We start from the raw sequence: 13725 nt of genomic DNA on the forward strand, positions 1-13725 counted from the left end.
CAACTGGCTAAATTCTTCTTCCTGGTGGAATTAAAGAAAGTGAATAAAGATTTGCAAACATTTTATTTCATATGATTCCACATTTGAAAAATCACCTCATGTGACTGAAACGATTGTTGTTGTGAAAAGCACATTTTGTGTAGAGAGTAAAGATTTAACAGACCTTTCTCTCTTAACAAGTATGGCCGTTTCAGTGAAATAATTATCAATGATTGTGAGAAATATCTAGACATAACACCATTTTTTTTTTCTCTTTTCTGGGATGTGCCCTCTTTATATATATAAAAAAATTAGACTTTGTAGACTTGAGTTCCCGTAGCTCTATACAGAAATGCTCTTCAAACACGAGAGCAGTTCTCGGTTGTCAGGTTACTTTTTTTCTCTCTTCCTTCAAAACAGGGCAATAGGAGAGCCTGCATTTTGACACAGAGTTTCTTTTTTTTTCCCTCATAGCGAGGATGCCAGGAAAAGGTCCCCACAAGACTTCCCTCCAAGCAGTATGCACTTCCTGCAGTCTCATTCAGTAGGCGTCGGATTCTAGTTTTGTTTCTTGGACAATAAAGGGGCAGAGAAAGATGTCTCAAAGTCTAGTTAGGTCTTTCTCATGCTAGAAGACGAACAGGGACGAAACACTCACGCGCACACGCATACGAACAAACCTGTATCCTGATGTATTGTCAGCAATGTCCACAGAATCTTGTATTTACATAAATACAAAGTTTTTTAATTGATGCTAATTGCTCCAGCTTTCTTAGGTTTCTTTAGCCGAGATCTTTTTTCGCCCATGATGAGGTGGTGCTATGAATCCCTCCAGGAATGGGGCAAGAGTTGTCCAGTAGGATGACGATCAACTTAATGATTTCATATCAAACAACTCTCTGACCCAAAGGTTAAATGTGAATACGTCATGCATGGAACACCAATAAGTAGCCTAATAGATAATGAACATCTTAGCACCATGGAGAGTGAGAGAAAGAGAGTGAGAGAGAGAGGTAGAGAGAGAGGGCGAGAGAGACAGCGCACAGCTCTTTTACACTTTTACAATACGTTTGACCCTTACAGTAGCACTACCATATTTTCTGGACGATACGACACTTTTTGCCTTGTAGCAGGTGCTGTGATTGTTAATGCAAAGACATATATGTTATAATTTGTGTAATTTTAGTCCAACTGTAATATCCATATACAGTATGTCTGCAGTGGGGATATGCTACAGTAGGTGCTAATATATTGATATTGGGGGGATAGAGAATATTATCACCATCACAGCAGCAGTAAAAACTACTCAAAAGTAAATTACAGGGTTTAAACATTAAACATTGATGGATTGTAACTGTATCCTAAGGACAGAAAATTTCAGGCCTGACAGAGAGGTTTAGATCAGGACTGTAGTAAAGACTTCAGCTCAAGAAACAGTGAACAATAATGAGACAAAAAAAAACAACAACTCCAATTTACCCATAGTCATTTAGTTGGTGTAAATATTAGGGATGCAGCGATACTGATACTGGTCTAAGGTATCGGCCTGACACTGTTCTCATTTATTTGTATTCGTATTCATTAAAAATGCTCTGATGCCAGCATCAAATTTCACACGATACTAGGTGATGTAGGCCTGGTGTACTTAGTAATGATGGAAATCAAAACACAGCAGACTGTAACTGTGCTCTGTGAAAATATCAAGAGCTACTAGAGCATCTTCTAACAATACAAGTAACCTGACAAAATATCTTATGATGTTTAAACAGTATCTTTAATAAAGATCACAGTGGGTGGCTGACCTGAGCAAGCAGTGCATTATCATAAAAACCGAGTACAGGGTGACATGAATTCGCGAGCATGGAGCAGTGAAGAGAGCGTGAAGAGAAACCAACATAAGAGGAGCACTTCAGTTCTACGAGCACTGAGCCCTGAGACGTGTTAGCTTGTCAGACATAACTACTCATTCTGTACTTTGCTTGTGAGTCAAGGTCCAGTTTGCTGATGCTCCTGTGCACACTCAGGTCAGCAGCCCTCACACTCTCTCTATTAAAGATATTGTTTAAATGCCATAACATCTTATATCTTAGGTCACTCATTTTGGTATCAGTATTAGTATCGACAAGTATGAAAAAAACATGTACTCATAGTACTGGGTCTGAAAAAAAAAGGTATCCATGCATCCCTGGTAAATACAAGACTAAATTGCCTGGTGCATTAATGCTAGCACAAGTGATGTAAAGGTATGACGAAATATTTTATGCAGAGAAAACTGTTTGGGGCTGAGATGGTTTCAGAAAATATGGTAAGGTAAAAATATGGTAAGCAGTCAAACATGTCACAATTCCATGTAAACCTCTTGGCTATACGATTACATTTAAAATGCAACAAGTTAGGCTCTTATATAGATTTCTTAAAGAACACATGCAGCTAATTAACACTCTCCTTTCACTTAAAGTTGGCCAAACATTACACAGCACATATCCAAAACTTTTTCTAATACCCCATAATGTGGGAAACGTGGTCAAAGAAATATTGACTGTAAAAGCTCTCGGCCTGTTTTTCTTACCAAGCACATAGTTAAATATCTGAAAAAAGTGAATTAACAGGAACATTTGCTTGCCTGATACTTCACAGAGTATTTACTGCTCAGTGTGAATAATGACATCAAAGGTAATTATATTTTTTATATAGTTCAAATTGCAGGATATAATCGATTTCACATTAAAATTAGCCAAAGGATTCAGAAAGCAGCAGACACTGGAGAGGACTGCTGATGAGTTAGTGTGGTGGGAGTTCTCTCCCTTTCCATGGTGATTCATTAACCTCTTAAAGATTCCTGCGCTCTGGAAATGGCAATTTTCTTTGCAAAGAGAATGAATGGCATTTCATCATCTAGAATGTAATGGATGATCTCCTTGAGGCACAAAAGGGGATGAGAGAAGGTTAAAATGGCTATGTACGACACCAAGGACATGGCCATTCACTTTCTCTATCATTAGTACTTTCCCTTACCCCCCTCTCTCTCTCTCTCTCTCTCTCTCTCTCTCCATATTTACCTTACTGCGTCATAACTTTTTGAAAAAGGCTTAAATGTTTGAGGATGAGAATGAAGAGGAGGTGATTTACACTCTAAAACCATCAACCCATCATCTTTCTCTCTATCTTTCTCTCTCACTCCTTTCTCAGACATAATACTCTTTGTCTTTGTTTTTCTTTCCCTTTGCGACGGTCTTGGACATGGAGGCGGTCGTGCTCGGCGTCTTCTCCTTGACTACGGTGCCGTTGCTGTCACTGCCTGAGCCGCGCCTCTGCTCCACCTGGTAGGAGCCCTCGTCGCGGTTGCGGTACTTGTACATGGCGTAGAGGAGGATCAGGATGCAGAGGGCGGCAGCTGCAACGATACCAACCACCATTCCTGTGGTGCTGCTGGACTCACGGATCACCTCCACTGCACCGGGGAGGCCCCTCTCTACTGAAGCCGAGGGCCGAGCTGTGGGCACACGAGGGAAATCGGGTGGGTAAGTTAGTCCTGGAGTTAGGCGGGAGGACGGGGCTGGGGGGAGGAGCACTTGGTCACGGGTGTTCATTTTACCCGCGGGGATGTGGATCTGGTCAGGGTGGGTTGTCGGGGCAGGGGGGGCAGGGGGAACATGAGGGCGATGGGCACCAGGCTTTTGGCCTCCACTTTTGCCCACGCCAGGGGGAGGAGGCAGCACTGTCCTATCAGTGACCATTGGGGAGTTTTTATAGAAGTCCTCATCATCGGACTCAGTCATTTCCCCCGAGCCGAAGGCTGACACCTCTAAGGGCTCGCCACAATCCTCCTGGTCTGGAGGGCATGGCGGCCGTGGCTCAGACAAAATAAGGGAGTCTTTGGTGGTCTGGAGGGGGCTCAGGGATGTAGGGGGAGGGGGAATCGCAGGGTAATGTGGGGCCACAGACTGGGGATCTTGGGTGTCCATGGTAATTATGGGCAACACTAATTCACCTCCTGTGAAGGAAAATACAGAAAAAAAGACAGTAAGGAGCAAGAATTAGAGCACAATAAAGAAACAAGCACTACAATCTCATTAATACTACACTACAAAGTATCAGATTATCTAACAGTAACGTTCATAATATACACTGACAAAAATAAATACTGACTAATATAATCTTATCATATGTTCTTCAAATGTAGATTTTTTTTTAAAGATCAGATGCATGTAACTGCTTGAGTAAATAATAAGCTTCTTCCTGGTTCTTCTTTGGTAAAGCAAAATAACAAACCATGGAGTTTGGGTCACTTACATCAACAAATAGGCCGGATGATTTTTGCATGGGGAAAAAAAGCAAATTACACAAAAGAAAGCTGTGTAAGATGATCCCTTAAACACACAACTTTTCTTCCCCTTATATTTATCTGAACATTTTTGGTGCACTACTCCTATATTTTGCTAATCTAATTACAAATATAGTGTTATTACTTAAAGATAAAGACAGAAAAATAATACAAGGAAGTCTTTCTTCATTCAGATAGTTCGGTAGTTAATATCGAATTATAGGTCGGTATAATAGGTATTATTATAGGTCAATTTCTATTACTATTCGGTAGGTCAATATCTAATATTTCATTCAGCTAATAAAACTGAATGCAAATTTGTGGTTGATCATCCACCTGTTTGCAATATTCAATTGTAGATTTATTTCAGTTTCAGTTTGTTATTAGAATTAAGTAAAGACCATTTATACAGGTTCATTCATGGATTGTGACATTATACGACTCAGTGTTCCCAGTATGAAGCACTGAGATGTGCTAATAAATTAGCCAGAAAGAATGTGATTGTAAAGTTCTGGCCATAATGAATGCCTCCACTGGAATCTAGTCACCCAGGGGAATTAACGTTTAGCAATGTAAATTAGCCGGAGAATTGGAGCATTCGCTTTGGGTGATGACTCTCAGCTATGACTTACACACACACACACACACACACACACACACACACACACACACAGGATCTGGGTCAGTTTTTATTTCAGAGCTAGTCTCACTTCATGATTTACTGAACTTCATGTTGTTATTAAAGGGATCATTGCTACAATTCAACATTAATACAGAGGAAAAGCAGAGATCTGATTGTTGAATTAAATTATGCAAAATAGCACAGTTTTGTAATTTATTGAATATAATATTTTGTTTCTGCTACCGATTTATGCTCATAGTTGCAAAAGAAATGCCAGTAAACCAGCCTTATTGTAAGAACACTTGATCCCATTTCATACTGTGTCTCTAATACCTGTGTAGCTACAGTACCTGTCTAAATTATTTTTGTATGTGAGAATATGTGTACAATTACAGCAGGATTGCCCCAGTACATCTTATGTAAATATACATCGAAGTTAGACTTTACAGTCAGCATACCATATTTGAGCAATTAGTACTGTACCTATGTACTGGCACATTACAGGTATTAACCTGTTTGATTTTGTTGTGTTCATATGTTACAACACAACACAACACAAGCACAGATAACTTACAAAACACATAGAGCTGTAATACATTTGTAACAGTACTCACATCCTCAGTATTTCCGTTATACACTCTTAGAAATAATGCTCTTTATATATTTCGGGTTTCTTGGCTTCTAGTTCTAGTCTGAAAGCTTTTCTGTTGTTGAAGACGACAAGTATAATTTATGTGTAACTACACAGGTATTACAGACCCTTAATATAAAGTGGGGGTGAAAATTTCAATTCCATGTGTTCTTATAGCATATTGAGAGGTGTGGTTTCTCACAGTGTTCTGCAGGGATTTATAGATAGATAAATCACACCTCTCAATATGCTGTAAGAACACATGCTATTTAAATTTTCTGCACGGTTCCTCAGCGGGCTGGATAACACTGACACTTTAGAATTAGTGCCCTTTTTTTCTAGTTTATAGTGATGAACGAGGATGTGTGAGGAAAGCCTGGCCTTGCACAACAAAAATGTGGGTGAGAGAATAAATCAGCAATAAAATGATATGTTAATTATTTTTTTTATCAAGCTGATGACTATCTGTTGTAATAAAGTAGGGGTGTCCAATGGGGGCCAGATGGAGAAAAAAACATGAAATCACTGCCCAGATCTATCTGTAATTGTAAAAAAAAAAAAAAAAAAGAAAAAAAAAAGAAAAAAAAAAAAAAGAATGTTTTGGATATAAAATCTGATCTGAAATCCTCGCTATATGCATACCTGTGAATGTATTACAATAATTTTAATCTGCATTAATGTGCCAGATTTTAAATCAGAAATTCTAACATTAAGACATTGTTCTCTACATGGAATAGCCTAATCTATGCCTGTTATGTTGTTTAGCAGCTAAAGCTTACTGTTAACTGACTACACTTTGTATTTCATTATTGAATTTTTAAAATTGTGCTTTTATAAAAGCAATAAGCAATGACAGGAAGTACGTTAAAGTGATTTCATCATAGGTATGGGAGGTTTAGGCTTTGCAGGATGCGTAAGAACATAACCTGTGATAAAATCACGGTATCGTACTGTATGTGCCTTAATTTTTTTTTTAGTAAACAGCTTCTAGCTTCATGTATGCAGGTATTACAGACTATAAATAAATTTCCCACAGATTATATTCCTTCATTATATCAACTACTGCTCTGAAGTAAAAGTTATTTTTGAATTTTAGTTTTTAAAAATTTATTTACAGAATATTTTTTTTAAACCACAAATAAAATTTTTACAGCCTGAGATCCATGAGGGGGTCTCACTTGCAGAGCTTGAAAAAGAATTTAGATTTGGCGCTCTCATGCATATGCAACATATTAAGATAAAACTAACATTGTTCCTGTTTTGAAGAACAAACATCAGGAGCTGATCCATTATTAAAAATTCTATTTCATGTGATGGCAAAGTGCAGTGCTTTACGTCATTAGAAACTTCCATTATTCAACGTCAACGGCGTTGGCAACTTTAATTTTATGTTTAAAAAGCATGTGGACCATTTAAACACTAGTGACAGGCTCCAAATGACCTGCAGGCTATAGTTCGGACACCCCTATATTATATCTATACTGTGTTTCTAATAAGTTTTTTGCTCTCATGGCTGGCACTATGGTGATATAGTGTAATTTCTCAAGGGAACCCTTAGACAGTCTATATTTTAGCTCTTTCTCAGCTCCCAAAAAAGTACTTGGTATTTTTTATTTCTTGGTTCAGGTGTATTAGAAGTAGGAATAAAATATTTGACTGTCTTTTAACTGGATTGGGAAATGCTGCTTTATAAGATGTACAGTTTATAGAAATGATGGCACATCACCAGTTTTGACAGCTGCTGGTCAAGCTTATCCCAATAACATGGCTATGCTACATTCAGACTGATCCAAATGGCTACCCATTTATTGTGGTTGCTTGTAGAGAGGTGTTGGGGCTGAAATGTGTGTACTGAGTGGACCTGGAACCTGTGCTCTTCTGGAGAGCCTCATTACTATTGGCCTATTCCCTGTGTTCACTCACCAGTGCCAGGCTCACACTCCTCCAGGTCCTCGTCATCACTGGGGCACTCTGCTGACGCCACCAACAGGTCATCAGAGTTCTGGAAAGTTAGAGGTAGGTTAGTTGACCATACAGTCTGTAGAATTATACAGAACTTTTTGTTTAATGTCCATAAAGTGATGTGCATTTATGTTATTACTGCCCAGTTAATCTTTGAATTTTTAAAAATTTTATCACCATATTTATATTCTCCGTATTAGTTATGATGTATAGAATACAGAGCTACCGTATACAATGTCTGTTGATTCCCAATCTGGAGTCATAGAGCAATTAACATTCTGCACACGCACCTCATATACATAAAACATGTAATTGGATCTGGGCTGTGACTGATTTTAATGCATCTGTTTGTTCGCTCTTATCAGGAGGTCATAACAATTTCACTATTCACTTGGACGAGCACATCGCTGTTTATTGGGACATCATCTACACCTAACAAGCTGGGCTTGGAGTATAAGAGGATTTGTATCGATTGTGACATTAATATTGCTATTTTCAGTCCCAACAATCATCCCTCAAGAAAATTCATTCCAAAACCTGAGAATAAATTCTGACTCTGTGTGGACTACAACCTTCCATATTAAAAAAGCCCATAAACAATAACAACAGAAGCTTATTCAATCAACAGTGCAGCAGGCTGTAGGACACCCTGAAGTATACCACGCTTGCACGACAAGCTTCTTTCCATAACATGAAGGACATTATCGTGACCTTCAGTATATTTCTCATTCATCAAGATACTGGCTGCTTCGAGCTGAATATATGCAAATATTCTTTCCTCATTCTGCACATGAATATTAGCACTTCAGCCATGACTGACATCCATTTATTGATTGAATTAAAGTGCAGACAGTCCTAACCAGCTTCGGCTAAAAAGGTCTCTGGCTTCATGTGACTCCCAGCATGCACTTTGAGCAGCGGGGAATAAAAAAACTTCTATTTCTACTTATCTGTTTCTAATGCATCTGCTTTGGCCAAATCTAAAAGAATGTTATATGCTTAAAAATAGTAGATGTTCTAAAAATGAATCAAATTAAATATGTGCCAAATAATCACAATTAACAGAGATCCTTAAATGTAATGTCATTGAAACATCTGAAATGCATGATGAAGGTCCAACTGTCCCTCTATTCTATTACTTTCCCATTATCATTGTGAGAATAAAGACATACAGGTACAGTAAGCTTTTAATGCTTCAAGCAATGCTTCAGTTGTTTACAATTGCATTTACACAAATGCATACTGGAAAAAGACAAAAAACAAAAGAAAATGATTATCATCAAAGTCTGCATTAAACCACAAAAGTCTTTACACAAATGTATTTTTCTTACAAATGAAATGGCAAAATAAATTTACGTTTGACTATGATTAAGTGTGCACGTAAAACACAGATATCCCGAGCTCCTCATTAACAGACGCACTGCAGCGTTAGCTTTGCCTGGCTGCATTTATTAAAACATAATGAGGACCTCTCTTATCTGAAATTCTGCACAACGTGTTTGTGTTTAATAAGACAAGTTTACGAAGTGTGCTGAAATCGCTGGTTACATTTGTTTCTATATGTGTTTTCAGTTCTGACAAACGCTCCATAACTAATTTGTGACACAGTGCAAAGACAAAACACAGAGTGTTCCCAGTGGAGGACACTTAAATTGCTGTAATCCCACAAAATGTTGTCAACTGCATTTTGAACTCAACTGTACCTTTACATGACTCAATTTCAGAGCCTTAATTACAATTTCAATTTACATGGTACATCAGAGGCTTCCTTAACTCCTGTAAACATATCTGAGGTCATTCAAAAGCTTTCCTAGGGTAATGTGTATAATATGGCAATGTTCTTTGATTCCACTACCACTTTGACAAATTATTCATTTAAACCACCATGACCCTAACCAGTGTAAAGGAGATAATCAATGAAAGAACAAGGTACATGTGACACACAGCGCTGTGCCAGCACCCAATTAATGTGGCCTTTCTTTGTCTCGAGAGCTACATATCTGAACGTCCGAACCTGCATGAGAGTGGAACCTGCCTGCTCTTGTGACTTTTGAGTTGGGTCCCATGGGATCCCAGTCCTAACCCACACCTTTTCTTGAAACAATCTCAGTTTGAGGTCATATTATGGACTGATGAATAACAATGAGCTCTGATTTATTCTAACATGAATAAGCAGCAAACACCAGGAGAACAGATTCTGTTTATAGGGGGCATCATTAGAAAAGGAGATCATTCATAAATTAGCCATCTTCACATCATTACAGTTTTGTCCAATCTATCACATCTGGATCTACTTAGAATCAAAAAGCCACCATTCCTTGTGCCCTATTACCTATTACATGCTGGCACTAATCTAACACACTTGTTTCCCTCAATTCTCCTTAATTCCTCTGTCTATGTAAATAACTCGATCATGTACATTCTTTGTGAGATTTTGCCATCTTTTCACTGTGCAACTCTAGTCATTATTTCCCAACAGGTTCTCTGTATTAGATGCTTTGATTTCCCTTTTTTTGGGGGGATTTCCCCCATTTTCTCCCCAATTTGGTCCCCTTCCAATTCCCACTCAACTCTCTATCCCCCCCCAAATGGGATGGTGAAGGCTAATACATGCTACACCTGCTGCTCATGCTATGTCACAGGGCAGGGTGACACACTCGAAGGAAAGCACAATCTGCCCTCTACAGGAGCTCATAGCCACCCATGATTGGCTCAATGTGACTGACAGGGCAGAGAGAGCATGACAACCCTCCCATCCAGACAGCAGGACAATTTTGCTCTCTTGACTTCTGGCCATTGACAGCTGTGGCATCATCAAACTTGCAATCACTTCACAATAAGACAAAACTTTTCTGTTGTGACAAAATTTTCCATGTAATGCACTATAACACTATTAGGAAATTAGTTAGGATTCTTCCTGCAGTTTAATGTCATTTTTTAAAAACTTTATTTCCATCCCAGGTGTAGGTCTGGGACTAAAGATAATTGGTAATAGCCAAAGTATGAGTTAGAATGCTAGCTTTATAGGTGTAACCTGCTTGGTTACTTCTATGTAGCTACAAAAACTATGAATTATACAAACATATTACCTTCATAATGACAGTTATAAGCTTGGAGACTGAAGGAAAATGTCACTGGTATGAGTACTTTAGTAACATAAGTTGAAAACCAGTCAATGTTATTATGTAGTTGTCATATCACAGCAAACCAGCAACTCCATTTCCCAGGATGCACCACCAACTGCAAACATTGCCAAAGAGGACTTCACTTCCCACACACACACGTTCACCTTCTCCAGAATTCTAATCACACACATCTGTTGCCAATCTCATACTCACTCACTCCACGCTATATAAGAGAATGTTCAAACACTTAGTCTTTGTGAAGTATTACGTGTGTCATCCATACACCAAGCTGTTGATCATTGAGTTTTCTGTCCTAGTTTTGATCTTGTTCTAGCCCTCGTTTTCGATTCTTGTTCTGCCTCATTTGTGCCCGTTTGCAGATCGCCTGACCTATTGCCTGTTTATGACCATGTCTATGTTCCACGATTTGGATTTGTCTGCCTGTCTCTCATATAATAAAGCTCTTATCTGCATTTGTATCTGTCCTCAACTCCATTTCATGATAGAATTCTTTGCCTCACCATGGATGCAGCAGGAAGACGGAGGAGACGTCACGGTAAGCAAACCATCCCCGCCTTGGATTCGATCCAGTTTCCGCAATGGACATTTTTGAAGATCTCCCAGATCGGTTTGATGGGTTTTTTGGCTACCCTGAATACTTCCTGCTTTACTGCCAGATTTATTTCTCAAGCCTAATGGACCCCAAGCCCAGTGATAAGCAATGGATAAGGTTCATTGTGTCCCTGTTTTTTTGGCTCTGCCTGCCAGTGGGGGCAGCGTCTAGAAGCCATGGGATCCAGGGGACTGGTGAACATAACTCAGTCTGAGGGACTATTCATGATGATGTTCGGCAGTCCAGAATCCAGGGAAGTCCTGGTGGATCTTTTGGGGGAGCCCTGCCTCAGAGATGTACCTGACGTGCCGTTCACCACCTATTATGAACAGGCAAACTGTGGGACCTCCTTCTCAAAGCTCCCGCCTAAAACCCACCATGTGGTCTGCTCTGCCGAGCTCCAAGCGGGGGTCAATGTAGCAACCTTGGTTCCAGAGCTTCAGCTCGAGACCTGCGAGGTGGTCTCACCTGCCAAGCTCCAGCCAGAGGTCAACGTGGTGACCTCGACACCAGAGCTCCAACCTGAGACTCACGAGGAGATCTCACCTACCGAGTTCCAGCCAGGGGTCAATGTGGCGGTCTCACATGCAGAGCTCCAGCCAGAGGTCAACGTAGTGACCTCATCTCCGGAGCTCCAGCTCGAGACCCACGAGGTGGCCTCACCTGCCGAGCTACAGCTAGAGGTCAATGTGGCGACCTCTGCTCCCGAGCTACAGCTCGAGACCCACGAAGTGGTCTCACCTACCAAGCTCCAGCTGGAGGTCAACGTGCTGACCTCTGCTCCAGAGCTACAGCCTGAGATCCACGAGGGGTCTCACCTGCAGAGCTCCAACCTGAGACCCACAAGGTGGTCTCACCTGCAGAGCTCCGGCCGAAGGTCAATATGGTGACCTCTATCTCAGAGCTACAGCCTGAGATCCATGAGGGGGTCTCATCTCCAGAGCTCCAGCATGAGACCCACTAGGCGGTCTCATCCCCAGAGCTCCAGCCTGAGACCCATGAGGCGGTCTCATCTCCAGAGCTCCAGCAGAAAGTCAAGTTCCGCTAGAGGTCAACGAGGTGACCTCCCAAGCCATGTTCCTGTCTGAGGTCGATGAGGTGACCTCCCAAGCCATGTTCCTGTCTGAGGCTGAAGAGATGACCTCTCGAGCCAAGTTCATGTCCGAGGTCGAGGAGCTGACCTCTCGAGCCAAGTTCCTGTACGAGATCGAAAAGAGGGCCTCTCAAGCCAAGTTTCTGTCCGAGGTTGAAGAGGTGACCTCTCAAGTCAAGTTTCTGTCTGAGGTCGAAGAGACGACTTCTCTAACCAGGTTTCTGTCCGAGGTGGAAGAGGTGACCTCTCAAGTCAAGTTTCTGTCTGAGGTCGAAGAGACGACTTCTCTAACCAGGTTTCTGTCCGAGGTCGAAGAGACGGCCTCTCAAGCCAAGTTCCTGTCCGAGGTCGAAGAGACGGCCTCTCAAGCCAAGTTCCTGTCCGAGGTCGAAGAGACGGCCTCTCAAGCCAAGTTCCTGTCCGAGGTCGAAGAGACGGCCTCTCATGCCAAGTTCCTGTCCGAGGTCGAAGAGATGGCCTCTCAAGCCAAGTTCCTGTCCGTGGTCGAAGAGACGGCCTCTCATGCCAAGTTCATGTCCGAGGTCGAAGAGACGGCCTCTCAAGACAAGATCCTGTCCGAGGCCGAAGAGATGGCCTCTCAAGCCAAGTTCCTGTCCGAGGTCGAAGAGACGGCCTCTCATGCAAAGTTCCTGTCCGAGGTCGAAGAGACGGCCTCTCAAGCCAAGTTCCTGTCCGAGGTCGAAGAGACGGCCTCTCAAGACAAGATCCTGTCCGAGGCCTTTCATGCCAAGTTCCAGTCTGAGACAGATGAAGTGACCTCCCACACAAAGTTCCAGTCCAAGATTGCTGACACAGACAACCAAGATCTCCTCAAGCCTGAAACCGATGTTATGACCAACCAGGTTATGCTCACACCTGAAGCTGACGTCATGACCAACCAGGTTATGCTCACGCCTGAAGCCGATGTCACGACCAACCAGGTTCTGCTCACGCCAGAGTCTGTTGATACAACCAACCAAGTTCTCCTTATGCCTGAAACCGACGTCACAACCAACCAAGTTATACTCACGCCAGAGTCTGTTGACACAACCAACCATGATCTCCTCATGCCTAAAACCGACGTCACGACCAACCAGGTTCTGCTCACACCTGAAGCCAACATCACGACCAACTAGTTTCTGCTCACGCCCAGGTCTGCTGACCCAACCAACCAAGTTCTGCTCATGCACCAGTCTGCTGACACGGACAACCAATTTCTACTCAGGCCTGAAGCAGATGTCATGACTAACCAAGTTCTCCTCATGCCTGAGACTGACGACACGATCAACCGAGTTCTCCTCATGCCTGAGACTGACCTAGGGATGAGACCGCCTCGTGCATCTCATGCTGGAGCTCTGGGGATGAGCCCACCTCAT

At 41.5% G+C, this 13725-nt stretch overlaps 1 protein-coding gene across 6 annotated transcripts in view; it reads right to left on the reverse strand.

Annotated features, from left to right (window-relative positions):
• Window positions 1–253: 253 nt before the first annotated feature.
• Window positions 254–13725, reverse strand: part of nrxn2a (neurexin 2a) — a 462873-nt gene continuing 449401 nt past the window's right edge. For all 6 annotated transcript variants that reach the window (XM_053688023.1, XM_053688021.1, XM_047161856.2 and 3 more), the window contains 2 exons: window positions 7480–7558; window positions 254–3973 (listed from right to left, as the gene is read on the reverse strand). In XM_053688023.1, the coding sequence (XP_053543998.1) occupies window positions 3165–3973; window positions 7480–7558 (888 nt within the window). In that variant the 3' untranslated portion in view covers window positions 254–3164. The remainder of the gene's footprint in view (window positions 3974–7479; window positions 7559–13725) is intronic.

This window comes from Ictalurus punctatus, chromosome 18 (genome assembly GCF_001660625.3).
Source record: "Ictalurus punctatus breed USDA103 chromosome 18, Coco_2.0, whole genome shotgun sequence".
Classification (NCBI taxonomy): domain Eukaryota; kingdom Metazoa; phylum Chordata; class Actinopteri; order Siluriformes; family Ictaluridae; genus Ictalurus; species Ictalurus punctatus.